Source organism: Eumetopias jubatus, unplaced genomic scaffold (assembly GCF_037043125.1).
Source record: "Eumetopias jubatus isolate StellerSeaLion01/CBP00866 unplaced genomic scaffold, mEumJub1_p1.0 scaffold_2, whole genome shotgun sequence".
Lineage (NCBI taxonomy): Eukaryota > Metazoa > Chordata > Mammalia > Carnivora > Otariidae > Eumetopias > Eumetopias jubatus.
The window spans coordinates 49,841,070-49,868,647 of NW_028274808.1; the positions used below are offsets into that span (position 1 = coordinate 49,841,070).

General features: G+C 38.4%; 1 protein-coding gene across 1 annotated transcript in view; it reads left to right on the forward strand.

The window, feature by feature from the left end:
• The window catches only part of ELP3 (elongator acetyltransferase complex subunit 3), a 101,776-nt gene that overhangs the window by 51,636 nt on the left and 22,562 nt on the right, over positions 1-27,578 (forward strand). The window contains exons 10-14 of the mRNA XM_028114394.2: positions 2,041-2,234; positions 13,441-13,531; positions 16,307-16,372; positions 17,955-18,182; positions 19,577-19,658. Coding sequence (XP_027970195.2) covers positions 2,041-2,234; positions 13,441-13,531; positions 16,307-16,372; positions 17,955-18,182; positions 19,577-19,658 — 661 coding nt within the window. The remainder of the gene's footprint in view (positions 1-2,040; positions 2,235-13,440; positions 13,532-16,306; positions 16,373-17,954; positions 18,183-19,576; positions 19,659-27,578) is intronic.

Genomic DNA, 27,578 nt, shown 5'->3' on the forward strand with positions numbered 1-27,578 from the left:
ACATGCTCTCCAACTGAGCCAGTCAGGTGTGCCCCAGCTCTCCTTTTCTTTGGGGGATTCTCAAATGTCAGTATCTTGAACTCTTATTTAGGGCCATTTGATTAATCCAGAGATGAACTCTCTAACTTCCTGCTTGGGGGTGGCTGGTATGAGTAGGTCACAGAAAATTGACTGCTGGTATCCAGGGAACAAGGCAGGGAATCCACCAGTGAGTATGCTGGCTTTCATGTAATCTCTCTGTCTTCAGCCTTTATCCTCACCTAGGCCTTCCTTTGTACCTGGAATCTCAGAATCCAGCAGTTTCTCCAGGGAACAAATGGGCAGGTGACTACCTATAAGCAGGCCAAAGGAATAAGGGATAAATCCCTCCATGTTCAGACAGAAGAAGTCCTGTGATTTCTTCCATCCTGCCTGGTTAATGGTGCTTTTGACCCATGAACCTTTCTGGGACTCTCGTGTGACTGAGCTGGACTTTCATGGGTATCCACTTTTGCAGATACTTTGTTTACAGTTTTATTTACTTGCAAAGTCATTTACCAATCTTCATCCATTTTCTGTCTCCCAAAAATGTATTACCATCACTGGTCCTGTTCTCTAACACCCAACTGATTTCCTCTGATGTTCTTTTTGTTCTTCTGGGTTTATACTTTCTTAAAAGTTCATCTCTTATATTACTATGATTTTGGAGGGAAAAGAAGGAAGCACACATTTCACTTCTCCATGTTTAACCAGAAGTCCAGAACCAATTTCATCTATCATTCTTACCAGCCCGACTATCTTCTAAATTTATCATATAAGCCCTTGAACTACTTTTCTGAAATCCCATATTCCATTATGGATTCAAACTAGGTACAGAAGGACTTGCATACATGTTCTTTGGGGTGGCTATAGAATACTTATAAGGGCCTAATGAATCGTTAATATATAAATGTTACAGGGAAAATTATATGCAATTACAGAAGAATATCCCTAAGACCAAATGATGCACAAAGAATACAGCATTTAAGAATATGACAGAAGTCCATGAGAGAGATCGAAAAGTCTGCAGTTACATTTCTTTGAAAAGCAAGTTAAGCTTTGGAAAGCTCTGCAAGAATAATGGAGCATGAGATAAAAAGCACTGTAGCACGATGTAGTACAGCTGGCTCTGTAGGTACTACTGCCAGGGCGGGCTGAGAGGAAACTGAGTCCACCTTCATTCCTCTGTCCCACACTGTGCTAAAGTAAGAGCAAATGAGCAGTGCAAAGTCATGGAAAGGATAATGCCTGGTGTCTCCTTGCTTTATCCCAAATAAAGCCAGCTGGGATGATATAGTACAGGAAATGACTATGTCAAAGTAGATAAATTAGATGTATTTCTCAGTGTCTAGATAACAGATAGTGCGGATCCCAGGTTAGGAATGGTGCCAGTTGGCCTGAAGAGGGATTGGCATAGTCTTTCTGTTAAGGGCTGTATAGTAAACATTTTAGTTTTGCAGGCAAGTGATGATCTCTGTCACAACTTTTTTAAAAGTTGAAACAGTTAAGCATAATCTGTTATGAAAGGAGGATACAGTCTAGAGGTGAAGGCAGGCATCAAATAAATTACCAGTGTGATGATACTAAGAAAGCAGTAATACAGAATTCAGTATGAATTTTTTTTTTTTTTAAGCGAGGCAACTTGTATTTGAAGGTCAGGAAGGCCTCTCTGAAGAATTGGCATTCATGCCGAGACCTGGAGATTAGCTAGATGAAGTAAAATTGATGTACTTTCCAGACAGAGGAAATTGCCTTTGCAAAGGCAGAGAGGCAGGTGGTGAGGAGATGAGATTGCAGCAGTAGACAGGGGCTGGATTAACGAGGGCTTTGTAACCCAGCACGCACACATTTTGCTCCAGTGAGACTGTAAAAACAATGAGTTGCTATTTTGTTCCGTCAGGGGAGTCTAAGGACTTGGTAGGTATGTGAGAGAAGCTGGCCCAGGACTGAAACTTGACCATGGAAACTTCATCAATCTCTACATAACTAATGGAGTGGTAATTTTCTGTTCTCCATTCACAGGAATTTTTTGAGAACCCTGCTTTTCGTCCTGATGGTTTGAAACTCTACCCTACTCTGGTGATTCGTGGAACTGGGCTTTATGAGCTGTGGAAGTCAGGAAGATATAAGAGTTATCCTCCTAGCGACCTGATTGAATTGGTGGCTCGGATCCTTGCTCTTGTGCCTCCATGGACTCGAGTGTACCGAGTGCAGAGGTAGTGTGTACTCTTTTATGCCAGAAGTAATCAGTGATGAGTCTGTCTGTTTAATTTCTAATGAGAACAGTCCGAGTTAATATTGAGGGGTTTGAATCTTTTTTATTTTAATTGAAAATGAGACCTGGGGGCGCCTGGGTGGCTCAGTTGGTTAAGCGACTGCCTTCGGCTCAGGTCATGATCCTGGAGTCCCTGGATCAAGTCCCGCATCAGGCTCCCTGCTCGGCAGGGAGTCTGCTTCTCCCTCTGACCCTCCCCCCTCTCATGTGCTCTCTCTCTCAAATAAATAAAATCTTTAAAAAAAAAAAATGAGACCTGGAATGCTGTCTATACATAGAGATGGAAATCATGTCCAAGCCACTTTGCCAGTATCTTATTTATTCATGTATTCATCTCTCCATTGATTCATGTGCCAGGAAATGGAGTTATGATGGTACATATGCATGATGTTGGTTCCAGAATTTCCTCTTACAGGCCCACTTCAGTCTGGATACAGTAGTGAGTATGGAAGGAGGAAGTGTAGCCATTTGTCTGTTATCCCTGTTGCAGAGCCTCTAAAGAAAAAAAAGAAAGAGTAGCTATAATCATTCTTCACAGATATTAATGTAAATGTGGAGAAAGAGTAACCTATTCCTGAGGGCATGAAAGAAATCATCTTAACTGCTTTTTTCCTAGAGGAGAGAAAACCTAAGATCTCATTTGCATTCATGACATACATACATACATACATTTATTTATTTATTTTACAAGAAACATAACATGGAAGAAAAATTTTAGGAACCATAAAGTTACCTGTCTACCTACAATCCTGACAAAACCATCCCTGTATTTGCTGTTCAGGAAGACACATTTCCACCACCTTGCCAAAAGCTGCCTAGATTCTAGTACAAACAAAAGGTTTGAAAAGGTGACTAGCAAATGCATGTACAATCAGTTGCTGTGACTATTACTCCACTGAGCACAAAAATTGTGTTCCTAATAATATAAAACAGTGAGTACTGAAAATAAGCAGAATGAAGAAAATTATCAAGAATACAAAATAATGGATTTGCTTAAAAGTTGAAGGATATTTACACACCATACTTCTGCCACAACGTATTTGATTTCTTAAATTTTTTAAATTATTGGCCCAGTTTAAGAATCTTAAATTGCCCATATGATTTCTATTTTTTTCTTTTAAATACTGAGTAAAACTCGGCTGCCAGAACTGTTTGCATTGTCCTTCCCCTTCTTTTTCAACCCTTCTGAAATTCAGTTCAAAAGACATTAGGAGGTGTTCAGCGATGCAGCCATCCGCACAGAGGTAGGGAGTCACAGGGCATGTATGTAGGCTGCACTTGTGGAGGAGGCAGTGGTGTGGCGTGGTCTCTGGCAGCCTAAATGTTGTAAAAAGGGCATTCTTGGGGCGTCTGGGTGGCTCAGTCATTAAGCGTCTGCCTTTGGCTCAGGTCATGGTCCCAGGGTCCTGGGATCAAGCTCCGCATCGGGCTCCCTGCTCAGCGGGGAGTCTGCCTCTCCCTCTGCTGCTCCCCCTGCTTGTGCTCTCTGTCCCTCTCTCTGTCAAATAAATAAAGAAAATACTTTAAAAAAAAAAAAAGGGCATTCTCGCTGAGGACTGGTCTGGCACAGGATGTCAGAACTGAGCAGGGTGAGGAGCATATCTCTGGGGTGGGTGCAGAGGAGAGGACAGCAACGGAAGATTGGTTACTTGCAGAGGGTTGATCTAGGAAAGTAGACAATATTAAGGATAATGGGAGCTAGGTTTTGTGTTATCTGGAATGGAAATTACAAGTGTGAAAAAGAAAATTAGAGTGTACCCCATGGTGTTTTAGAATAGGAGATACTGGTGTGAACTCATGGTTTTCAACATATATAGGTAGATACAGAAATAATTGTAAATGTATAATAAATAATAAATATATAGTGTGTCTTTTTCACAGTCTGTTTAATGCCATGTTTTTTTGCATTTTTTTGCTGTTTGTTGGTGGTTTCACTATTTAAAATGACCCTTAAGGGTAGTACTGAAATGTTGTGTAGTGTTCCTAAGTGCAAGAAAGCTATGATGTGCCTTCTGGAGAAAATACATGTGTTAGATAAGCTTCATTCAGCCTTGAGTTAGAGCACTGTTGGCCGGGAGTTCAATATTGAATCAATAATTATACATATAAGGTGTTGTTAAACACATGTGAAACAAGGTTATATGTTAATCAGTTAATGAAAATGTTGTGACCAGAGGCTCACAGGAACCTAGCGCTGTATTCCCCCTAGGAGCAGTGTTTTAATATTCACTAACTCAGCGTTCATGGCACCTTTGTAGAACATATACTGTGAATAATGTGAATTGACTCTACATTGTTTCAGAATACCTCCCTACAACAGGCTTATTAATTACAGAGCAGAAATAAGTAATTTGACTGGAGAAGACTGGCAGCTGGTCGAAGTGAATATCATCAGTAATAGGACAAGTCAGTTATGTGCCACATGATAGTATGACAGTGTCACTTCTGTGTTAGCCAAAATTCCATGATCTGAATTGAATTATGAGGAAACAGCAGACAGTCCCAAATTGGGGGATATTCTAAAAAATAGTGTGAAATCTTCAAAATTATAGGAATTAAGGAAAGAGTTTCATTTTGAAGGAGACTAAAAAGTCATGACACCTAAATACAACACAGAGTTCTGACTGGACCCTTTTGCTGTAAAGGACATTATTTAGACACTGGTGAACCTGCAGTGGAGTCCAGGATTAGACAGTAGTAAAGTACCAGTGTTAATTTCCGGATTTTGATGGTTGTATTATGGTTGTGTAAGAGAATATCCCTGTTGTAGGAAATACTTTAAGTATTCTGAGGGTATTGGAACATCTTGTTCCCAATTTACCATCACATAATTTAGGAAACTAGTTATTTGTACTGCACTTGGGACTTTTTCTGTAACTTTGTAAAAATGTAAATTAATACAATAGAAAACAAAGATGCAATAAGTAGTATTAACAAAGACGAAAGAAAAAGATTAATTGCATTTAACTGACTTGAGCAACTAGATACAAGTGAAGATACTATTTCCCAGCAGCGGAGTATGACAACAAATCTGTTGTGTTGTAATTTAATGATAGTGATCTTATCAGCTCTGAGTACCTGAGACACTCACCTGGCCCTTATTACTCATAGTGAGCCCTAACACTTATTTCCCCTATGGGGGCCAGTGTTGCTGGACTAGCCCTACGCTGCTTTTTATAATTGCAGGACACACTTCAGCAAAAACCATCAGGGAACTTTGAGAAACCAGATTTGTTCCTCAAATGTCCTGGAGGGTAGCCAGCAAACCCAATAGGTACACAGTGAGCTTGAGGGGGGATGGGGGAAAGGCATGAACCTGGGCCTCTGCCTTTATTAGGATCCAGGGGTGGAGTGTCTAGGGTTTTGTGGGTTCACTCATTATTGGTTAACTTAAAGAATAAGAATGGGAATTAGGGTGAAATGGGGCCACTTAGAGGGTCAGTTATCTAGGTTACCCAGGGCTTTCTGAAAGAGGCAACTTCATGGGGGGAAGGGGCAGTCTAAATCCTTATCTGGTTGTTCTGCTAGTAGCATGTCACACAGCTGGCAATATGTTTACTCAGGATGGATGTCTTTGGAAATGGATGCCTCAGCAATCGAAAACTTAATGTCAAACACTTCTACTACAGAAAACTTAATGTCAGGCACTTACACTACAGGGCAACCAGAGAGCTCAGAAGATAATAGTTCCCGGCAGCAGAGAATGACAGCAAATATCACGAAGTAGATAGAAATTTCACAGCCGTGGACACCATAGTTTTCTTACCATAAGTAACAAGGCATAACTCACACAATCAGGTGAAGAATTTGCATTCTCCCCCTTCACTTTCAGTTTTCAATTTCTTACTGCTGTAACCAGTGAGTCAAAAGCAACAGAGACATTGCTATAACATTAAAAGCTTAATTTTATAGGCCATGAAATATCACCATGGGACATTATCATGGCCTACCACCAAGAAAATAAAGACTTTGAGAAAACAAGAGCAGCAAAACAATCTCTATAGCAAAATTGTGAGGGCGTCATGACCAGAAGAATTAAGAACATGTGTGTTAATACAACCAAAGGTTGTAGGATGAGAAGGGCATAATATTATGGATAACGAACATGAGGCTGATGAAAGAAACCCTGTTCTCACTTCTCCTATTATGACCCCATTAGAGCTCTCTCTGGAGAATCCAGCAATAGACGTGTCCCCCAGCTCTAATTCCAAGAAGCCAAACTGTCAGTTCTATTTCTCTATCAATACATCACTTAAAAGATTTATGCAGGACAAATGGTACGGGTGGGTATAGGCTTAAGATTTTGAAGTCACACTCTTTTATTACTTTACAGATGTGTGGGTGAATTAAAACTTAACAGAATGCTGTAAAACAAGAGGTACAATCTCTTTAAACATGGAATTAGTAATGTCCTCAGACACTCAGAATTCATTTCAAGATGGTGATGACTCAGTTCCTAACATAGCAAATGCCTTTGGTGGAGAGAGTCATCCAGAGTCTACCTGTGATGTCAGATTTTCAGGCTTTGGGACTGATAATTTACTTAATTTTGAAGGTGGTTATTTTCTACGTTTTTTAGATTAAAGATTAAAATCTTTGGGATACTTCCTATTTTATTTTTCTATTTTTTGTATTTCTAATTTAACCATGATATTGCTAAACAGGTTTCCATTAGAATTCTTTGGTTTTATGTAGCTCACCATGCACTAATTTAAAGCATTTGTTTTCCAATAAGCATGGACAGAATCCCTTCAAATACATTACCTTATATTTTGCATTGAATATTCCTGAACTATTACTGTGGCTACCTGCATAAGAATTCATTCAGATTTATGTTTTGCAACTTGCTTTTTACCCATTTTTATTTGCATACTTTCTTGTTATATACTGCGTAAAAAATTATTCAAACTTATTTTATATTGACTTGTTTTTTTGTTATCAGTAATCACTGAAATTCTAGCCTAGGCTTTTACAGTGCTGAGGTAGAGAGTCTTTCTGTGTACCACCGTTTGTTGATCCCAATACATTTCTTTCGGAGCATGTGATTTTATACTTTTTTTCCAACAGAGTTTGTAAGATATTACTAACTATCCAGAACTTGTATTTTCTACTTAATTTCTAGTCATAAAGCACTGTATTTATATGAACAAAACAAGTTCTCTATAAAGCTACTTTAAAAGCACTTTCAAAATACATACTGTATTTTGAATAACAGGCTTATGTTATTTTTCCAAAAATTTCCTTGTATGATTGGAATACAGTTGCAAATATTTTGTTTGCATTTTTGTGTTCCATTTCTCATTAAAGACTTAGAATAATCTTCATAGTTATAATTTTAATGGCAGCACTGTAGTCTAGCATTTTAATTTGTCTCATTTAGTAAACTGTTTGTTCCCTGATGTTGGACATTTAGGTTGCTTTCAACTTTCTTTTTTTTTTTTTACCACTATCCTGACCTCCATGACAGCTAAAATCCACGTACATAGAAAAGTCCATTTTTACTTTTGATGAAATCATCTGTTAGAGTAGTATAATCTAGGAAAAGGATCACTCATGCTAAGGGAACCAAGTAAGATGATGATGAATATACTTTCTGGAACAAGGGGAGTATAAATGAATTTTGTGGGTTTTGCTATGTATATTGATATAGTTTTCCAAAGGGATTAGGATAAGCTACCAGTGTAGAGTAGTAAGTAGTTACTGGTTTTATCACAATCTCTATAGAATCAGATGCTTACATTTTTTATTTACCTAGGGGTTTTGATTTGCATTTCTGTAGTTACTAGTGAAGATTAACATTTTTTCATGTAACTGATTATTATTTGTGCTTCTTCTTACATCAGTTGCCTGTTTTGTATATAAGTTCCAGTCATGGAATTTGGATCATAAAGGAGGTGGTGCTTTTTGTTGAGATAACTCAGAGAAAATCTCAATTTTACCTTTCAGAGGCCTTTTGAATTATCTTCATTCTTCTGGACAAATATGAAGCCTAGGGAGACAAAAAGCCATGTTCACATGGTACATTGAACGCTTAAGAACAGTCTGATAGCTGTGTTCTGGTAAAAAGCTTCATGTCTTGGCTTAATATTTTATATTTTATTTATTTTATATTTGGTTAAAGCTCAAATTGGGTATATCTGGACCTCTAGAAGGAAATTTGTATGGATAGCTGGATGGTAAAATTTTGAAATAGAGATGCTAAAGAAGGTTTTAGTGGGTAACTCAAACATTATATACAAATGTGTACAAGAAAAGACTGGGTCTTTAGACAGTGTTAAGTAACTGAGAAACCTGATTTGGGCAAAGAGAATCATATGGTTTTGACTCTGCAATGTTCCTTCTAGCTTCAGTTTTCAACTTTTAGAGCAACTCTGAGAATGTAGAAAACTGGTAAAGAAACCATTGGCAAGGGAGAAGAGTCTCCTTCCAGAGTGTTGAATCTAGGTAATTTAATAATTATAGTTTATTTTTGTCTTAAACCATAATAAAGGCAAATCATATGTGTCTTTGTGTTCTGTGTCTTTAGGATATCTGGCTATTTCTATGTAGGGTCACCTAGTGACAGCTTCTTCCAATTATAGGTAGTAAACTTAGTGTTGACTGGTGAATCTAAACATACAGGGAGATTTTAGGAATTGTTTTTCAGACAGGTGTTAGAAGGGGAGAGAAGGAGAGTAGGAGAGAAGATTTCAAGTGAAAACACAATGTTTTATACTTGGCCTTTTTTTTAATACTATATTTTACTAATAGATTACTTGGTATTTTTAATTGGACATTTTCCCCAACCTTTTCTTAACTAATTTATAACTTAACACTTCTAATTTTATGACCGTTGAGTCAGTAACATCTTTTTGGGTACTTTTATGAAGCAGTATTCTAATAGATGATTCTCTTTTGTGGCCCTGAAGGATGCAGTGAATGATTGAATGTGAAATTCTGTGCAGACACATGATGGAGCCACATTAAAGTGCTGTTGCCTGAGGGCCCTTTGACAGCTGTCTGCCTTGCGGTGGTATTTAAATCACTGTGAAACATTAGAATAGGAATACCAATTTGCAACCAAAACATGCTTCTGAAGCTTGAGAACCTTCAGACCAAAAAAGCTCTAGACATCATTTTGAAAGGTTTTTGATGAGCCAATTGCAAATATTAGCACCTCTAAGCTTAAAATGTTACCTATTGAAATAAAAAAGTGAATAAATATTCTTGAGTGTAATCTCTTTTCAAGTCAAGAAAGTAAAACTAGATTGAAACAAATTGAGAAACCTAAAAATAATTTTAACTCCTCCCTAGATGGAGTTCAGATGGTCAGTAATCTCACCTGGGCTTTGAGCTCCTAGAAGACTATAACAGTGTCTGTTTATCTTTATATATTCCAGATTGCTTAATAGACTACTTTGCACATAAGAAGATGCTCAGGATATATAGAATTCTGTCCCTTTGTTTTCATTGCAAAAGACCTTATCACTGAAAGTGGAGATTGCCACATTGATATTCCTTAATGAGGAAGAACTCCCGTCTGGTATACTCCAAGCACGTCACTGCCAAAGACCATTAAAACCACGTTGTGGGTGTCTGGGTGGCTCAGTCAGTTAAGTGTCTGCCTTCCTCTCAGGTTATGATCTCAGGGTTGCCCCATGTGTCGGGACTCCCTGTTCAGCAGGGCGTCTGCTTCTCCCTCTGCCCCTCCCCCCCAGCTCGTGCTCAACTTGTACATGGGCACACTCTCTCTCTCAAATGAATAAATAAAATCTTTAAAAAAAAAAACATGTTGCATTTTTGTAGTGATAGATATAAATTTAAGGATATTTATGAATTGTCAGCATCATCATAAATCGCTCTATTATCAGGTCGTCTCTGACTTGTGCTTCATGGTAATCAGAGCTAGCTTTTGGGACATGTGACATGTGTAGTCTCATAGGGCCTTGAACTTGACTTAATGCTTTGCTTTCACCATCTTGAAATTACTAATAATTTCATAACAAGAAGCTGTTGTCGTTGTACTAGAGCCAGCCCTCTTGGTAATTATTTCTGTCATATAATTCTGCTTAACAACACTATATGATAAAACCAGTCCCTTAGAGAGTTTACTTCATTTGAAAATTTTAGTCTTTTAAAAGTACCGGTTCATTATTAGGAATACTTGTAGAGAGCCTGTCTTCCTTTCCCTTCCCATCTCTCCTTCCCATCACCTATGGAGGCAGTGCCATGGAGGCATTGACCACAGCATATCTGTCATCTGAAGAAATGGAGAGTAAGGGTAGAGAGTGCAGCAATGGCAGCTTGAGTAGTTAGGAAATTGGTTACATTGAGCAAATAATTTGATTTAGCAAAGAAGTCAATATACTAAAGATAAAAGAGCCAGATTTCTCATTGTCTGAAGAGATTTATAAACAATGAAAGGTAGAAAGTTGAACACTGGATTAGAATTGTAACTATCAGTATGAACTCATGGATTTTTAAAATTTACATATAGAAAAGTTATAGATGTACATTTATGTGTGTGCATATATGAACGCCTATATGCACATAGGAATATGTATGTATATACATAAATTTCTTGGCTGTTTACACTGAGAGAATCTGGAGGCAATGGCACCTCAGTAGTAATGAGCACAGTAAGTGCCTAGATCTTGATTTCTAAATACCATTCCTCACTAAAAGGAATTAGGGCTGCTTGGAAAAATGGCCAATTCCAGGGCTGAAGCAGCAAACATGCAAAATAAACCTGGAACATCTTGTTGTTCCAGAAAGTAAGGAAATATTCAAAGAATGAGGACATGTCAAAAGGACCCAGAAACCAGCCTGAATACATACCAACTGGACAAGTCTAATTTAAGCAACAAAATAAAAAACATTAGCATCAGATTACAACTCTTTGAATAAAAAAGGAATCCATGAGTTCATAGGTGAATAAATAAATGAAGAAGAGAAAGTTCTTCCTTGCAATACAAGCCCAGCTAATAAATGTAGAAGGGATGATAGATAATCACCAGTTTGACAGTCATAATAGGGATGGTGAAACAGGAGTCATTGGCGCATGTTAGACTAGTAGTTGGAGGGTTGATGAGGAACAAGATATTGTTCTGATACTGTGTAAACAGGTGTCCTTTTTGCAATCTACTAAATTACCCATTTTTCACGTTTTTGTGCTTTGTGTTGATTTTGCTGTTTAAAACGGCCCCAAGCATAATGCTGAATTGCTGTCTAGCATTCCTAAGCACAAGAAAGCTGTAGTAAGCCTTCTGAAGAAAATAAATATTAGATGAGCTTCATTAAGGCATGAATTACACTGCTGCTAGCCACAAATATTCTGTTAATGAATCAGATATATGTTAAATAAAGTATCTTTACACAGAAATAAAATAAAACAGGGTTATGTATTGATCAGTTGAAGAAAAAGTGACTGAGTCTCACAGAAACCTAACCCTGCATTTTCTGTAGGGCCAGTGTTTGAGGAATTGCTAATACAGTGCTCATGGCACCTTTATAGAATTTAAGCACAGTGCGTAACAAGAATCAAATGTATCTGTCATTTAATGGGTACTAACAGTGATTGCCAGTGATTTTATTAGATTAATGTCATGTATAACAGGATTTTAAATTTTACCTGTAAGTCATGAAAATACATGTATTTGTGAGTTATTTATAAAATATTTCAGGAAATTGGGACGCCTGGGTGGCTCAGTTGGTTAAGCATCTGACTTCAGCTCAGGTCATGATCCCAGAGTCCTGGGATCGAGTCCCGCATCGGGCTCCCTGCTCCTTGGGAGCCTGCTTCTCCCTCTGCTTCTCTCTCTCTCTCTCTCTCTCTCTCTCTCCCCCTCTCTCCCTCTCTCTCTCCCTCTGTCCCTCATGAATAAATAAATAAAATATTTAAAATAAAATAAAAAATAAAATGTATTTGATTTTAAAGAAATTGTAGTTCCAAAGATAGAAAGTTAATTTTTTTTTTACTAAAAACTGTAAGTAAACCATATATATTAACTAATCACTCTAAATATATTATTTAATATCACTCTCACTCTGAACTTGCTGGTGTGTCATTGTCTTAAAGAATTTTGGCTTATCATTGTTTTATGTAATGTCTAATGGAAATTCAGCTGGCTTCCAGAGCCTAATAGATTTACGTGTATAGCTTTTAATGCTAATTGATTGGCTTTTGATACTTTTGAGTGAGAGAGAAATATCTCATTAGAATCAAGTGGATGAATTAGCTAATTGTATATACTTAACATTTGGAGGGATACGTAAAAAGAGAAGAAAAAGACTCAAGTTGATTCAAAAGCAAATGAGAAGAAAAGATATTTGGTGTATTCTTCAAATCTTTCTTCTAATGAACCAAATATTAGACAAAACAAATTGGAGACTTGTCTTTGAATAGGAAACAGATGTGCTAAGCATATTCAGATTTTTTTTAACTTTTATCTTCAGATGCTGATTTTTGTCTAGAAGAGGGTGTTGGGGGCTACTAAAATAAAGCTCATAACTTCAGCTTTTGATTGAAATCTCCTTGGTGCCTGGCACTTTATGCTGTATTAATGCCAGGAAATAAAATTTATCTCCTCTTATCTTTAGGCAAGCTGTTAATCTTCTAATGCAGAGTCACTTCTAATTTAGATTTCTAGGAAACTGGGAGGGGCGAGGGAGTATTCTTCGAGTCCAGTTGTTGGCTGAGCCAGGCTTTTGAGCTTCCTGGTTACTTGTCATTCAGCAACTGCATGGGCAAGTGTTTATAAGCTATTAATAAAGAAGTGCATTGATAATAATTGTTATTTCTCCTCTTTAAACAAATTGGATATTTAAAAAGACAGTTGTATTTCTTGTTTTGCTGAGTGCAAATATATCTCTTCAGCCAAAAATCATTACTGATAGTTATCAGACATTTGTTTTACACTTTGTGATCTTATAAAGTGATTTTCATCGGGTGTTTCTCACAAAAACCCTGAGTGGTAGGTGAACATCATGATTTCATGGATGGAAAAAGAGGGACAGAGAAGCTCTGTACCTTGCTTCCTGTTTAGAATATTCTGCTTTTCTGATCTGCTTTGTAGGTTTTTGTTTCCTTTTTTTTTTTTTAATATCCCTGCCTTACTGCTGTAGAGAATGATTTATATTTTACAACAGCTGATGTTTTTCTTTTGCAGAGATATTCCAATGCCCTTAGTCAGTTCAGGAGTAGAGCATGGTAATTTGAGAGAGCTGGCATTTGCAAGAATGAAGGACCTTGGAATACAGGTAAGAGTCTGACCGTAACTGTTAAGATCAAAGTAATCTGAAACACAAAACACTTTGAATATATACTTACAGACTCACGGGTTTGGTCAAAAAGTTTCATATACTGAAGGCATTCTTATTCTGTAACATGAAGTTGAAACTAGTGCTTGCAAAGGCTGCATCTTATCCCTTACACCCCTCTGCTTTCTTCCAAAGGAGTATAGGTTTGCTGACTTAAGGATTGCTTTTTCACCTACTCAGATGCCAACTATGTGTGCTCAACTCTCTTTTTTAAACTTTGAAGTATTTCTTTTTTTCTTTCTTTTGAAGTATTGGTGGGTGTTCAGTTCTTGACTAGTGGTGATAGACTATATGAGTGTACATTTGAAGAAACAAGGTTTACTACTGTGTAAAATGATTACCAAACAATGCTGTTGCCCACACAGTTCAGTGTGCCTTGCCCCACTCCACCCCCATGTTTGTTCAGGTACTTACTTCTTCCGCAGATATTTATTAAACATCGTTCTTCTGACCCTGAAAGTTACAAAAGAGCCCAGGAATCTGTGACAGTCTCTGCAGATGACTCTTAAATCACAGTCAAGTGATTATGACATAAATTCACAGTGCCCTAGAAACTCCTTAGAGTTGCTAAAGAGAAAAAGCCAGGAGTGGGGGTCAAGGCCTGAGCATTGATTCCTGGGCTCTGCCTTCAGCAATTTGGATTCACCAGGCCTGGGATGGAGCTGTGGGATATTCTCATGCACAATCTAAACATGGACCACACTTTGAGAGACACCGTCTTGAGGATTGCATATCATGTTTGTGGACTTGCCCAAGACATATTATTCTTTCAGTCAAATTATTATGGAGAAAACGTTCCAGAAAATTGTTTGTCCAGAGAAGAGTTTGTGAACATGATTGGCTTATTCTTTAATAGAAAAATAGCAAATGTATTATTTATAGTAATTAATAGCAAGCACCAAACAAGACTGTATGCCTGTTCTGCTTCCCAGTTTCCAGCTGCCCTTGTCTTCCAGCCCCTCTGTCCTCTGAGACTACCACAGCCAAAGTGACTGACCTGGCCTGGTTATCCTGATAATCTCATCATCTAGCTATCATCTTTAACCCAGTATCCCTTTTAAACCTTGATAGCCTCTCTTAAACTGGGAAGACTGAAAATCAGTGATAGACCAAAGACATCTAGTTCACATAGGCAATGTCTTTATCAGAATATAAGCACACACCAATCTCTGCTTTTTTAAAAAACATTCTCCTGGCACCTGAGTGGCTCAGTCATTTAAGTTTCTGATTCTTGGTTTTGGCTTGGCCTGTGCTCTCAGGGTTTTGGGATCGGGCCCCATGCCAGGCTTGTACGCTGGGCATGGAGTCTGCTTGGGATTCTCTCACCCTCACCCTCTGACCCTCCCCCCACCAAAAAAGGCATTATCTCATAGCCCCCCTCCCAAAGGCATGCAGGTGTTCATTAAGAGCATGTAACTATGGCCTGTTCACATGCAAACTACTTTATAGAACTGCTGTAGCTAAAAGACAACATCAGGGGCACCTGGGTGGCTCAGTAGTTAAGCATCTGCCTTCGGCTCAGGTCATGGGCCCAGGGTCCTGGGATGGAGTCCCACATCAGGCTCCCTGCTTGGTGGGAAGTCTGCTTCTCCTTTCCCACTCCCTCTGCTTGTGTTCCGTCTCTCACTGTGTCTCTCTCTGTCAAATAAATAAATATCTTTTTAAAAAATAAATAAAAGACAACATCTAAATGTAATAGATTTGTAATTACAGAGACTTGTGATCCTTGTTTGCTATATAATTTTTGAGTTCATAGAATCCACATCAGCAAGGCATTATTATCTTGGACTGGTTCCTGGGACATGGAAATAGCTTTGCTTTTACAGAGCTGAATAACGAGCTCTTATTTTTCTGATGGAATTCTATACGTATATAATAGTACTTCATAAATATGCTATTTTAGTAATATAGCTTGCATGACATCATCACATTTCCTAGGATGATCTTTTCTCACAGGTATAAAATGTTAGAATCCTGACAATAATTTTTACAATTTATTATGTAGGGGAAAATAGACCATAGAACATATAACAGAATACTGTAAGGACTTTGTAATTATAAATGTCAGGCTGTATAGTATGCACACTGGGTTGTGGAATAGAAGTGAGAGTCTCATCACATGAGCTTGGCCTTGCAGAGACCAGGCATTGCATGTGTATCATCTGCAGGTAGCTCTGTGCCTCCTAGTGATGCTCTCGTGACTGTGGTTCAGACTGTATAATAAATAGCTCTGGGTTCCTTCTTTTCTTCCTTTTTTCCTCCCTTCCTTCCTCCCATCCTTTCTTCCACAATGCCCTTCTCTGCAAAAAAAAAAGCACAGCAGTCTTTCAGCATCCCTCTTTTTGACATTTTAAAATGATACAAACATGGTGATGGTGAAGACGTAGTTTTGGATTGTACATTCAGGTACAGTTATATCCCCTGGGTAAAACTATTTTCAGATTTTAGGACCTATGTTATTTACTTTGAGTATTATATATTGATCTCAGAATTCTGAGCTTGTTTTTAAAGCATTACTGTACTAACTTAATACTTTATTTCCCCCATCCTCAGATTTATTAAAGATGGTTTTATTTTTAAATTTAGTTGTTTTTCTCTCATTGTAAATTATGTCCAGACTTAATTTTGAGACCAGGGTTTGGTGGAAAGGTGTGAATAAAAATTGAATTAGTTACCAGTTTTGTATTTGCCCCTCTCCTCCACCTTTTTTGGCAGTGTCGAGATGTAAGAACCAGAGAGGTTGGAATCCAGGAAATTCATCACAAAGTACGGCCATACCAGGTTAGTTTCTTCATTTTATAGAGAATTTGGGTCCTGTTCATAAGTTTTGGCAAGGCTGGACCCACACTTAATAACCAATAGGACTGATCCCTAGAAGTTAATAAGTAAACTAAGCAAAGTGTAATTGACAATCACATATGGATGTCAAGACAGGAAAGGCAAATATGAGGGTGGGTGAATCGTAGAAGAGCCAGGCTAGGAAAACCAAGTCTGAGCTTCGTTCTGGATCAGCACAATCCACCAGAATTTTCTGCAGGGTTGGAAATGTTCTATAATCGGCGCCGTCCAGTATGGTATCAGCCACCAGTCACAAGTGACATATGACTAGTAAGCACTTGAAAAGTGGCTACTGCAGCTGAAGAACTGAGTTTTTAATTTTTATTTATGTTTAATTCAAATATAAATAGCCACATGCAGCTAGTGGCTACCTTCAGGTAGAGCCGAATGTGATGTTTATTTCTGCATATACAACTATTAAATTCTACCCCATTGGTGGTAGTCAAATCAATAGATGGGCCCTTATCTACAGGGGTTCCACAAAACTTAAGCGTAATGCCCAAAAGTATTTATTGTTTGTACAGAGAGCTAACTTCTTTCCTATATGCCTATAATGCCTAGCTATGTGCCACATTTCCTGTGGGAGTTAACTCTCTTGTGGAACCCCATTTGAGAAAGGCTAGGTGATACCTGCATTGATATTTTTAATATTTGGGACCTTTTGAGGAAAAAAGTAGACCCAAACACAGTTAATTGTTTTTCCAAATTCCTTTGCAATCCAGTTAGTTAGCAAACATTAAGTTTGAGAAGAAACATAAGCATTAGTCTGAATTGTTCACCTCACTGCAGGTACAATCTGCCTATTTTTAGAATGTGTCTGGGTGTGACCATATGTAGGTTTCTCTGTGCATACTGTTACCTATTGCTTATATAGATGCAAAATTCAAGGGCCACTTGAACAATGAGTTTAAGAGTCAAAAGCCTTTGTAGATTGCTACCACAAGAGCTTCCCCAAAAGCTACTTTCCAGTGCTTGATTTTCTTTGATGTTTTAGTCTTGTAACTAACTAGGCAGAATATTTTAAAGGGCTCATCCCTTTAAAGGGATGCCATACTTTCTTAAAATCCCATCAAGAAACAAGTGACCAATAACACATTTTTCCCCCCAAAAGCAGGTTTTAGTGGAAGAGGTAAAGGCCAGGAAATGAAATTGTTGAACCACCTGACTGTTCTGGGGCTCAGTGGTGCTCGCAAGAGCTACACATGTGATATAATGTGTAAATTTTACCTTAGAGACTCTTCCTGGAGGATCAAAGATTTAAGTACATAGAAGCATTTACTAAGCCAGATCTCTGCAAGAATCTCAGGGTTAATGAAGTTCAAATATGTTTTCCTTTTATAGTGTTCCATGAACTAAGCATGAACTCTTACTTAATCATTGATACGTGAGAGTAGACAAGTTTTAAAAAGAAACATAATTCATGATTATTCATTCTTTATCCTTAATTGAGTATATTAGCCTAAATAAACTTATAACAATGAATTTTGTTCTCTAATTTAAAAAATTTTTAATTTTTATTAAACAGATTGAATTGGTAAGGAGAGATTATGTTGCAAATGGTGGTTGGGAAACATTCTTATCATATGAAGACCCAGATCAAGACATATTGATTGGCCTCCTGCGATTACGAAAGTGTTCAGAGGAAACCTTCCGTTTTGAATTGGTTGGAGGTGTTTCCATAGTTCGAGAGCTGCATGTGTATGGAAGTGTAGTCCCTGTGAGCAGTCGAGATCCTACTAAATTTCAGCATCAGGTATGCTGTATTCCATTTCTATTTGACTGTAATTAAGAAATTGCCCAGGGGTGCCTCAGTGGCTCAGTCAGTTAAGCATCTGACTTAATTTCAGCTCAGGTCATGATCTCAGGGTCGTGAGAACGATCCCCGCATTGGGCTCTGTGCTGATTTTGGAGCCTGCTTGAGATTCTCGCTCTCCCTCTGCCCCTCCTCCGCCCCAGACCTCCCTACCCTGCTCACTCTCACAGGCATATGCACTCTCTCTCTCTCTCTCAAAAATAGATTAATAAGGAAGGAAAGGAAGGAGAAAGAAATTGCCCAAAGGAGGAAAAGTGAAAAAGAATGGGTGGAGGGAGGGGGCAGAGGAAGAGACAGTGAAAGAAGAAGGAGGAAGGGGGAAAGGCAAGTACAGAAACCGAGGAGCTAATATTTTATGTTCAGGGTATTTTCTCTCCCAAGTTGTAACCTTTTGGGTGTGAGAGGGGAGGAGTGACAGACAAATTTGAGACTCAATCAAGTAGAATATAGTATTAGATTGAACCATATGAAATTGCTATTTTTGAAAGCAGAAATGGTGTAATACCAGCAATTTCTTATGATTCAACTATGTATTATGAAATCAAAGCCAATGATGATGTTGTGAAATATTAAAGTTCTTCATAGATGCAAGCTAAATTTGATATATAGTGGAATGCTATTCCACTCCCCACAAACAACTTAAATAAATAAATAACTCACTTTTTCAAGTTTCCAGAAAATGGTTTTTAAATCACTAATGGTGGATATAGCGTAAATCCCTGACTTGGTGATTTAAGAATATTGCCTGGTTTCAAAAACCTTTTAGAAACTGGAGGGGTGACTAACAGATACAAGATTAGATGCCACAGACTTTTTTTTTTTTTAATTTATTTGACAGAGAGAGACACAGTGAGAGAGGGAACACAAGCAAGGGGAGTGGGAGAGGGAGAAGCAGGCTTCCTGCTGAGCAGGGAGCCCGATGCGGAGCTCGATCCCAGGACCCTGGGATCATGACCTGAGCTGAAGGCAGACGTCTAACAGACTGAGCCACCCAGGCGCCCCTAGATGCCCCAGACTTAATCACCTGGAGATTGCCTAGAGCTTATTTAAAAAGAGAGGGAAGTTGAGAGACAATTGCCCCCTTCCTGTGATGAGATTACATCATCTACAGAATACCTTTTGATGGCTTTTGTTGTAAAATTATTGCCTAGTCTGCTACAGTGTATTTTTGGTATGATTGAATGGTTTCTCTTTTCTTATCCCCATAATTTTTTTTTGTCACTCTTATTTAGCAGATTTTAGCAACTACTGAATATTAGCCTTTTTGTTTTACAGACCCTTCTTAATGACTTCTTTCCTTCTTAATTCCCTAACACCTCTTTTGCTCTTTCCAGGGATTTGGCATGCTGCTGATGGAGGAGGCAGAAAGAATAGCTAGAGAAGAACACGGATCTGGGAAAATAGCTGTGATATCAGGTAACTAGGGGAAGACGGTTCATGATTCATTCACATTTTTATTTATTTTTTTTTTTTTAAGATTTTTTATTTATTTATTTGACAGAGAGATAGAAGCACTAGTAGGCAGAAAGGCAGGCAGAGGGAGAAGCGGGCTCCCTGCTCAGCAGGGAGCCTGATGTGGGACTCGATCCCAGGACGCTGGGATCATGACCTGAGCCGAAGGCAGACGCTTAACGGCTGAGCCACCCAGGCGCCCTAATTCACATTTTTAACTTGGTATCACAATTAAAACGATCTCAGGCCTCTCTTGCCTCTATTTATGATTATTCACAATTGGGCAGAGTATAATAGTGAAAGACTTGTGCTCAAACACAGAATTCCTATGAGCAGTTTTGGTGGCATAGTTTCAGAAGCACTCCATCTCTGAGTGGCAAGACCAGTAATCTGGATCCTGTCTTCCTTGCTGTCTGTCACACCAGTCATCTGTCCGTCCCACTAGTTGTCATGGTCATTTCTTCTCTTGCACTTTGTGCCCAGTTACTCTGTCTGGGAAAATGAAATTTGGTGATAAGGATCCAAGAAAAAGTAAACCAATATGGCCACTATCAATATTGTTGTTCAGAAACTTAAAATGGAACCTCAGGTGCCAGTACAAGATGTTTAAAGGTAGAGTTCTTTGCTCCTTAAATATTGCCCTCAGTAACTTTGCTTCTGGGAAACCGCTTTCCGCTATTTGGAAGTTTCCCCATACTTTGTCTAGGACATCAGATAATTGGGGAAGTGGGCATGAAAAGGAAATTCTGGTATGAATGGAGCGAAAATAACATATACACCCTTTCATTCCTACACTTTAGTACTATATCCTTACAAAAATTGCTGTTCCCAATAAGAAGCTAACATGAGGAAAGCCATGATCAGAATATAGGTTGTTTTTCCTCCAGCATTTGTTCTCACATTCGAAAACATTCTCTCTTAAAGGCGGATTATTTTCTCTTAAGATCTTTTAAATAATCTTTTCTGAAAACGAAAGTTGAAATGCGTTTTTTTTAAATCAATAAGTTGTTGCTAATCAATAAATCAATACCCTTGCCCAGGTATTAACAGCTACAATTATGAAAATGTAATGACCCAGGCTCACTTAATCATTAGTCTGGCTGTGGTTTTTGGCATTTTCCAGACAGATTAGTAAAACATTTCTTACCATGGCTAGCTTTATATATTTTCGTCTGTTATCTTTAATTTCACTAAAGAAGAGGGAACTAAATGAGGCTCACCTGATTGATACTGATATTTGTAATAAAAAATGTTTACCTCTCAACTGTTTAACCTGTGGTTGTTCAGAAGTCAACCTTTCCTGGTACCAGGAGAGGGCCAGCCTGACTCAGGACTCCTTGCACACACATCTGTGGTGGGTTGAAAGCACCTGAAATTTCAGTGGTCCCTTTTGCTAGAGCACTCTCAGTGTTTTCAGCACAGTACTTCTCAAGCTTTAAATATGCTTGTGCTTCACCTGGAGATCTTGTTGGAATGCAGATTCTGATTCAGTCTGGGATGGGGCTTGAGAGTCTGCATTTCTAACCAGCTCTCAGTGATACATATGCCGATCGTCTCTTCAGACCACAGTTTGAGTATCAGCAAGGTTTTCATATTCTCTTTCAAATCATTAAGGTCAGGATACTCTCAGGGGCCCTGGCGGTGCCTCCCCTCCCACAGTCGGCTATGCAATCACATGGTTTTCTGGTATCTGTAGGAACGTCATCAATTTTAAAACTAAAGAGCATTGGTATTCTGTCACTTCTCCACATTATTTCATTAGCCTTCATAATATCTATCTCTTTTTAGAAATGTTACATGCACAGAGGGCCCCTGACTTGCCTGCGGTTCTATTCAGTTGCCCATAAGAGCCTCAGTTTCTGTTTTTTATGAGCAGGGTGTCTTTCTAAGTAGAAATCAGCATCTGTCCTCTTCCTGGCTTTTTATCATAATCTAAATAATAGCCCAATTTCAGATCATCTGCCTGTAGAATTTTTAAAATAATAAGAGACTTACTGAAAATAGCAGGGAAGAACCTTTCTCCTTATCAGCACTCTACAATAGGACCACTAGATTTCTGTATAGGGGGTTTCTGTTTTTGTTTTTTTTATTTTTATTTCTTTATTTATTTTTTTATTCTTGATGTAGTGTCATTGTTTGTGCATAACACACAGTGCTCCACGTAGAATTTGCCCTCTTTAATACCCATCACCAGGCTAACCTATTCCCCCACCCTCCTCCCCTCTAGAACCCTCAGTTTGTTTTGCAGAGTCTATCATCTCTCATGGTTCGTCTCCCCCTCCGACTTACTCCCCTTCATTCTTCCCCTCCTGCTATCTTCTTCTTTTTCTTTTTTCTTAACATATGTCGCATTATTTGTTTCAGAAGTACAGATCTGTGATTCAACAGTCTTGCACAATTCACAGCGCTCACCATAGCACATACCCTCCCCAATGTCTATCGCCCAGCCACCCCATCCCTCCCACCTCCCACCGCTCAGCAACACTCAGTTTCTTTCCTGAGATTAAGAATTCCTCATATCAGTGAGGTCATATGATACATGTCATTCTCTGATTGACTTATTTCACTCAGCATAACACCCTCCAGTTCCATCCACGTCGTTGCAAATGGCAAGATCTCATTCCTTTTGATGGCTGCATAATATTCCATTGTGTATATATACCACATCTTCTTTATCCATTCATCTGTCGAGGGACATCTTGGCTCTTTCCACAGTTTGAGTATTGTGGACATTGCTGCTATAAACATTGGGGTGCACATACCCCTTCGGGTCCCTACATTTGTATCTTTGTGGTAAATACCCAGTAGTGCAAATCCTGGATCATATGGTAGCTCTATTTTCAACTGTTTGAGGAAACTCCATACTGTTTTCCAGAGTGGTTGCACCAGCTTGCATTCCCACCAACAGTGTAGGAGGGTTCCCCTTTCTCCGCATCCCTGCCAACATCTGTCGTTTCCTGATTTGTTAATTTTAGCCATTCTGACGGGTGTGAGGTGGTATCTCATTGAGGTTTTGATTTGGATTTCCCTGATGCCGAGTGAGGTTGAGCACTTTTTCATGTGCCTGTTGGCCATTTGGATGTCTTCTTTGGAAAAATGTCTGTTCATATCTTCTGCCCACTTCTTGATTGGATTATTTGTTCTTTGGGTGTTGACTTTGATAAGTTCTTTATAGATTTTGGATACTAGCCCTTTATCTGACATGTCATTTGCAAATATTTTCTCCCATTCTGTCGGTTGTCTTTTGGTTTTGTGGACTGTTTCTTTTGCTGTGCAAAAGCTTTTTATCTTGATGAAATCCCAATAGTTCATTTTTGCCCTTGCTTCCCTTGCCTTTGGCAGTGTTTCTAGGAAGAAGTGGCTGCGGCTGAGGTCGAGCAGAGGTTGCTGCCTGTGTTCTCCTTTAGGATTTTGATGGACTCCTGTCTCACGTTTAGGTCTTTCAACCATTTGGAGTCTATTTTTGTGTGTGGTGTAAGAAAATGGTCCAGTTTCATTCTTCTGCATGTGGCCGTCCAATTTTCCCAACACCGTTTGTTGAAGAGACTGTCTTTTTGCCATTGGACATTATTTCCTGCTTTGTCAAAGATTAGTTGACCATAGAGTTGAGGGTCCATTTCTGGGCTCTCTATTCTGCTCCATTGATCTATGTGTCTGTTTTTGTGCCAGTACCATACTGTCTTGATGATGACAGCTTTGTAATAGAGCTGGAAGTCTGAAATTGTGATGCCGCCAGCTTTGCTTTTCTTTTTCAATATTCCTCTGGCTATTCGGGGTCTCTTCTGGTTCCATACAAATTTTAGGATTATTTGTTCCATTTCTTTGAAAAAAGTGGATGGTATTTTGACGGGGATTGCATTGAATGTGTAGATTGCTCTAGGTAGCATTGACATCTTTACAATATTTGTTCTTCCAATCCATGAGCATGGAACGTTTTTCCATTTCTTTGTGTCTTCTTCAATTTCTTTCATGAGTATTTTATAGTTTTCTGAGTACAGATCCTTTGCTTCTTTGGTTAAATTTATTCCTAGGTATCTTATGGTTTTGAGTGCAATTATAAATGGGATCGACTCCTTGATTTGTCTCTCTTCTGTCTTGTTGGTGTATAGGAATGCCACTGATTTCTGTGCATTGATTTTATATCCTCCTACTTTACTGAATTCCTGTATGAGTTCTAGCAGTTTTGGGGTGGGGTCTTTTGGGTTTTCCACATAGAGTATCATATCATCTGCAAAGAGTGAGAGTTTGACTTCCTCTTTGCCGATTTGGATGCCTTTGATTTCTTTTTGTCATCTGATTGCTGTGGCTAGGACTTCTAATACTATGTTGAATAGCAGTGGTGATAGTGGACATCCCTGCCATGTTCCTGACCTTAGGGGGAAAGCTCTCAGCTTTTCCCCATTGAGAATGATATTCGCTGTAGGTTTTTCATAGATGGCTTTTATGATATTGAGGTATGTACCCTCTATCCCTGTACTCTGAAGAGTTTTGATCAAGAAACGATGCTGTACTTTGTCAAATGCTTTTTCTGCATCTATTGAGAGGATCATATGATTCTTGTTCTTTCTTTTGTTTTCTTCCTGGTTCAATTTTGATAGTTGATACATCTCTAGGAATGCACCCATTTCTTCTAGGTTATCTAATTTGCTGGCATAGAGTTGCTCATAATAAGTTCTTATAATTGTTTGTATTTCTTTGGTGTTGGTTGTGATCTCTCCTCTTGCATTCATGATTTTGTTGATTTGGGTCATTTCTCTTTTTTTTTTTGATAAGTCTGGCCAGGGGTTTATCAATCTTGTTAATTCTTTCAAAAAACCAGCTCCTAGTTTCGTTGATCTGTTCTACTGTTCTTTTGGTTTCTATTTCATTGATTTCTGCTCTGATCTTTATTATTTCTCTTCTGCTGCTGGGTTTAGGCTTTATTTGCTGTTCTTTCTCCAGCTCCTTTAAGTGTAGGGTTAGGTTGTGTATTTGAGACCTTTCTTGTTTCTTGAGAAAGGCTTGTATTGCTATATACTTTCCTCTCAGGACTGCCTTTGCTGTATCCCAAAGATTTTGAACAGTTGTGTTTTCATTTTCATTGGTTTCCATGAATTTTTTTAATTCTTCTTCAATTTCCTGGTTGACCCATTCCTTCTTTAGTAGGATGCTCTTTAGCCTCCATGTATTCGAGTTCTTTCCGACTTTCCTCTTGTGATTGAGTTCTAGTTTCAAAGCATTGTGGTCTGAAAATATGCAGGGAATGATCCCAGTCTTTTGGTACCGGTTGAGACCTGATTTGTGACCTAGGATGTGATCAATTCTGGAGAATGTTCCATGGGCACTAGAGAAGAATGTGTATTCCGTTGCTTTGGGATGGAATGTTCTGAATATGTCTGTGAAGTCTATTTGGTCCAGTGTGTCATTTAAAGTCTTTATTTCCTTGTTGATCTTTTGCTTAGATGATCTGTCCATTTCAGTCAGGGGGGTGTTAAAGTCCCCCACTATTATTGTATTGTTGTCGATGTGTTTCTTTGCTTTTGTTATTAATTGCCTTATATAATTGGCTGCTCCCATGTTAGGGACATAGATATTTACAATTGTTAGATCTTCTTGTTGGATAGACCCTTTAAGTAGGATATAGTGTCCTTCCTCATCTCTTATTACAGTCTTTGTTTTAAAATCTAATTTGTCTGATATAAGGATTGCCACCCCAGCTTTCTTTTGGTGTCCATTAGCATGGTAAGTGGTTTTCCACCCCCTCACTTTCAATCTGGGGGTGTCTTTGGGTCTAAAATGAGTCTCCTGCAGACAGCATATCGATGGGTCTTGTTTTTTAATCCAATCTGATAGCCTGTGTCTTTTGATTGGGGCATTTAGCCCATTTACATTCAGGGTAATTATTGAAAGGTATGAATTTAGTGCCATTGTATTGCCTGTAAGGTGACTGTTACTGTATATTGTCTGTGTTCCTTTCTGGTCTATGCTGCTTTTAGGCTCTCTCTTTGCTTAGAGGACCCCTTTCAATATTTCTTGGAGGGCTGGTTTCGTGTTTGCAAAGTCCTTTCGTTTTTGTTTGTCCTGGAAGCTTTTTATCTCTCCTTCAGTTTTCAATGAGAGCCTAGCTGGATATAGTATTCTTGGCTGCATATTTTTCTCGTTTAGTGCTCTGAAGATATCTTGCCAGTCCTTTCTGGCCTGCCAGGTCTGTGTGGATAGGTCTGTTGCCAATCTAATACTTCTACCATTGTAGGTTACATATCTCTTCTCCCAAGCTGCTTTCAGGATATTCTCTTTGTCTCTGAGACTCGTAAGTTTTATTATTAGATGTCAGGGTGTTGACCTATTTTTATTGATTTTGAGAGGGGTTCTCTGTGCCTCCTGGATTTTGATGCCTGTTTCCTTCCTCACATTAGGGAAGTTCTCTGCTATTATTTGCTCCAGTATACCTTCTGCCCCTCTCTCTTTCTTCTTCTTCTGGGATCCCAATTATTCTAATGTTGTTTCGTCTTATCGTATCGCTTATCTCTCAAATTCTGCCCTTGTGATCCTGTAGTTGTTTCTCTCTCTTTTTCTCAGCCGCTTTATTTTCCATCATTTGGTCTTCTATATCCCTGATTCTCTCTTCTGCCTCATTTATCCTAGCAGTTAGTGCCCCCATTTTTTATTGCACCTCATTAATAGCCTTTTTGATTTCGACTTGGTTAGATTTTAGTTCTTTTCTTTCTCCAGAAAGGTTTCTCTAATAACTTCCACGCTTTTTTCAAGCCCAGCTAGTATCTTTAAAGTCATGATTCTGAACTCTAGGTCCGACATCGTACTAATGTCCTTATTGAGTAGGTCCCTGGCAGACGGTACTATCTCTTGTTCTTTTTGCTGAGGTGATTTTTTTCATCTTGTCATTTTGTCCAGAGGAGAATAGATGAATGAGAGAACAAAATGCTAACAGGTTAACAACGTCCCCAGCAAATATACTCTATACAAATCAGAAAAGACCTGAAACCAGGGGAAAAGAAAGGGAAAGAAAAAGAAAGAAAAAAAAAAGAAAAAGATAAAAACAAAAACAGAACAATACAAAAAAAACCGAATATGATCAAAAATGATCAGGCTAGTGCATAGATCAGTGCCACACACTAGATTTTGGGCGTATTTTGGTCTGTTAGAAAAAAGTGCCTCCTAAAATTTTAAAGAAAGAAAGACTTATATATGTACAAAATAAGGGTTGATACAATGAAGGAATGAAAGATGACTATAAAGATGAAAATTATAAAAGATTTTATAAAAGGAATTGATACGACAAGTTGTTTGAAAAAAGAAGAAGATTGAAAAAAAAAAGGCAGAGAATGTGATCAGGCAGGAGACTAGATCAAAGCCATACACTAGTGATTTAGGGTATATTTTGATCTGTTAGAAGAAACTGTATCTCAAAATTTAAAGAGAGAACAACTTATATATATATATATGCCAAAAATAAGGATAACTACTATGAAGGGATAAAATATGACTCTAAAAATGAAAAATAAAAAATGTTTTTTTTTTTAAAAAGGGATTGATAAGATGTTGGTTGAAAAAGGGAAAAAGAAAAATTTTTTTAAAAAGTTTAAAAAAATTAACTTTGTAAAACTAATGAATCATGGTAAAAAAAAGCCATGAATTCTATGTGCAGTATTCCCCTAGCGCTGGAGTTCTCCCGTTCTCCTTGATCGGTAAACTTGGTCTTGGCTGGCTGTTGTGCTGATCTTCTGGGGGAGGGGCCTGTTGCCGTGGTTCCCAGATGTCTTTGCCGGAGGCAGAATTGCCCCACCCTTGTCGGTCCGGGCTAAGCAAGCTGCTCGGGTTTGCTCTCAAGAGCTTTTGTTCCCTGCAAGCTCTCGGTACAGCTTTGGAGGACCAGAGTGAAAATGG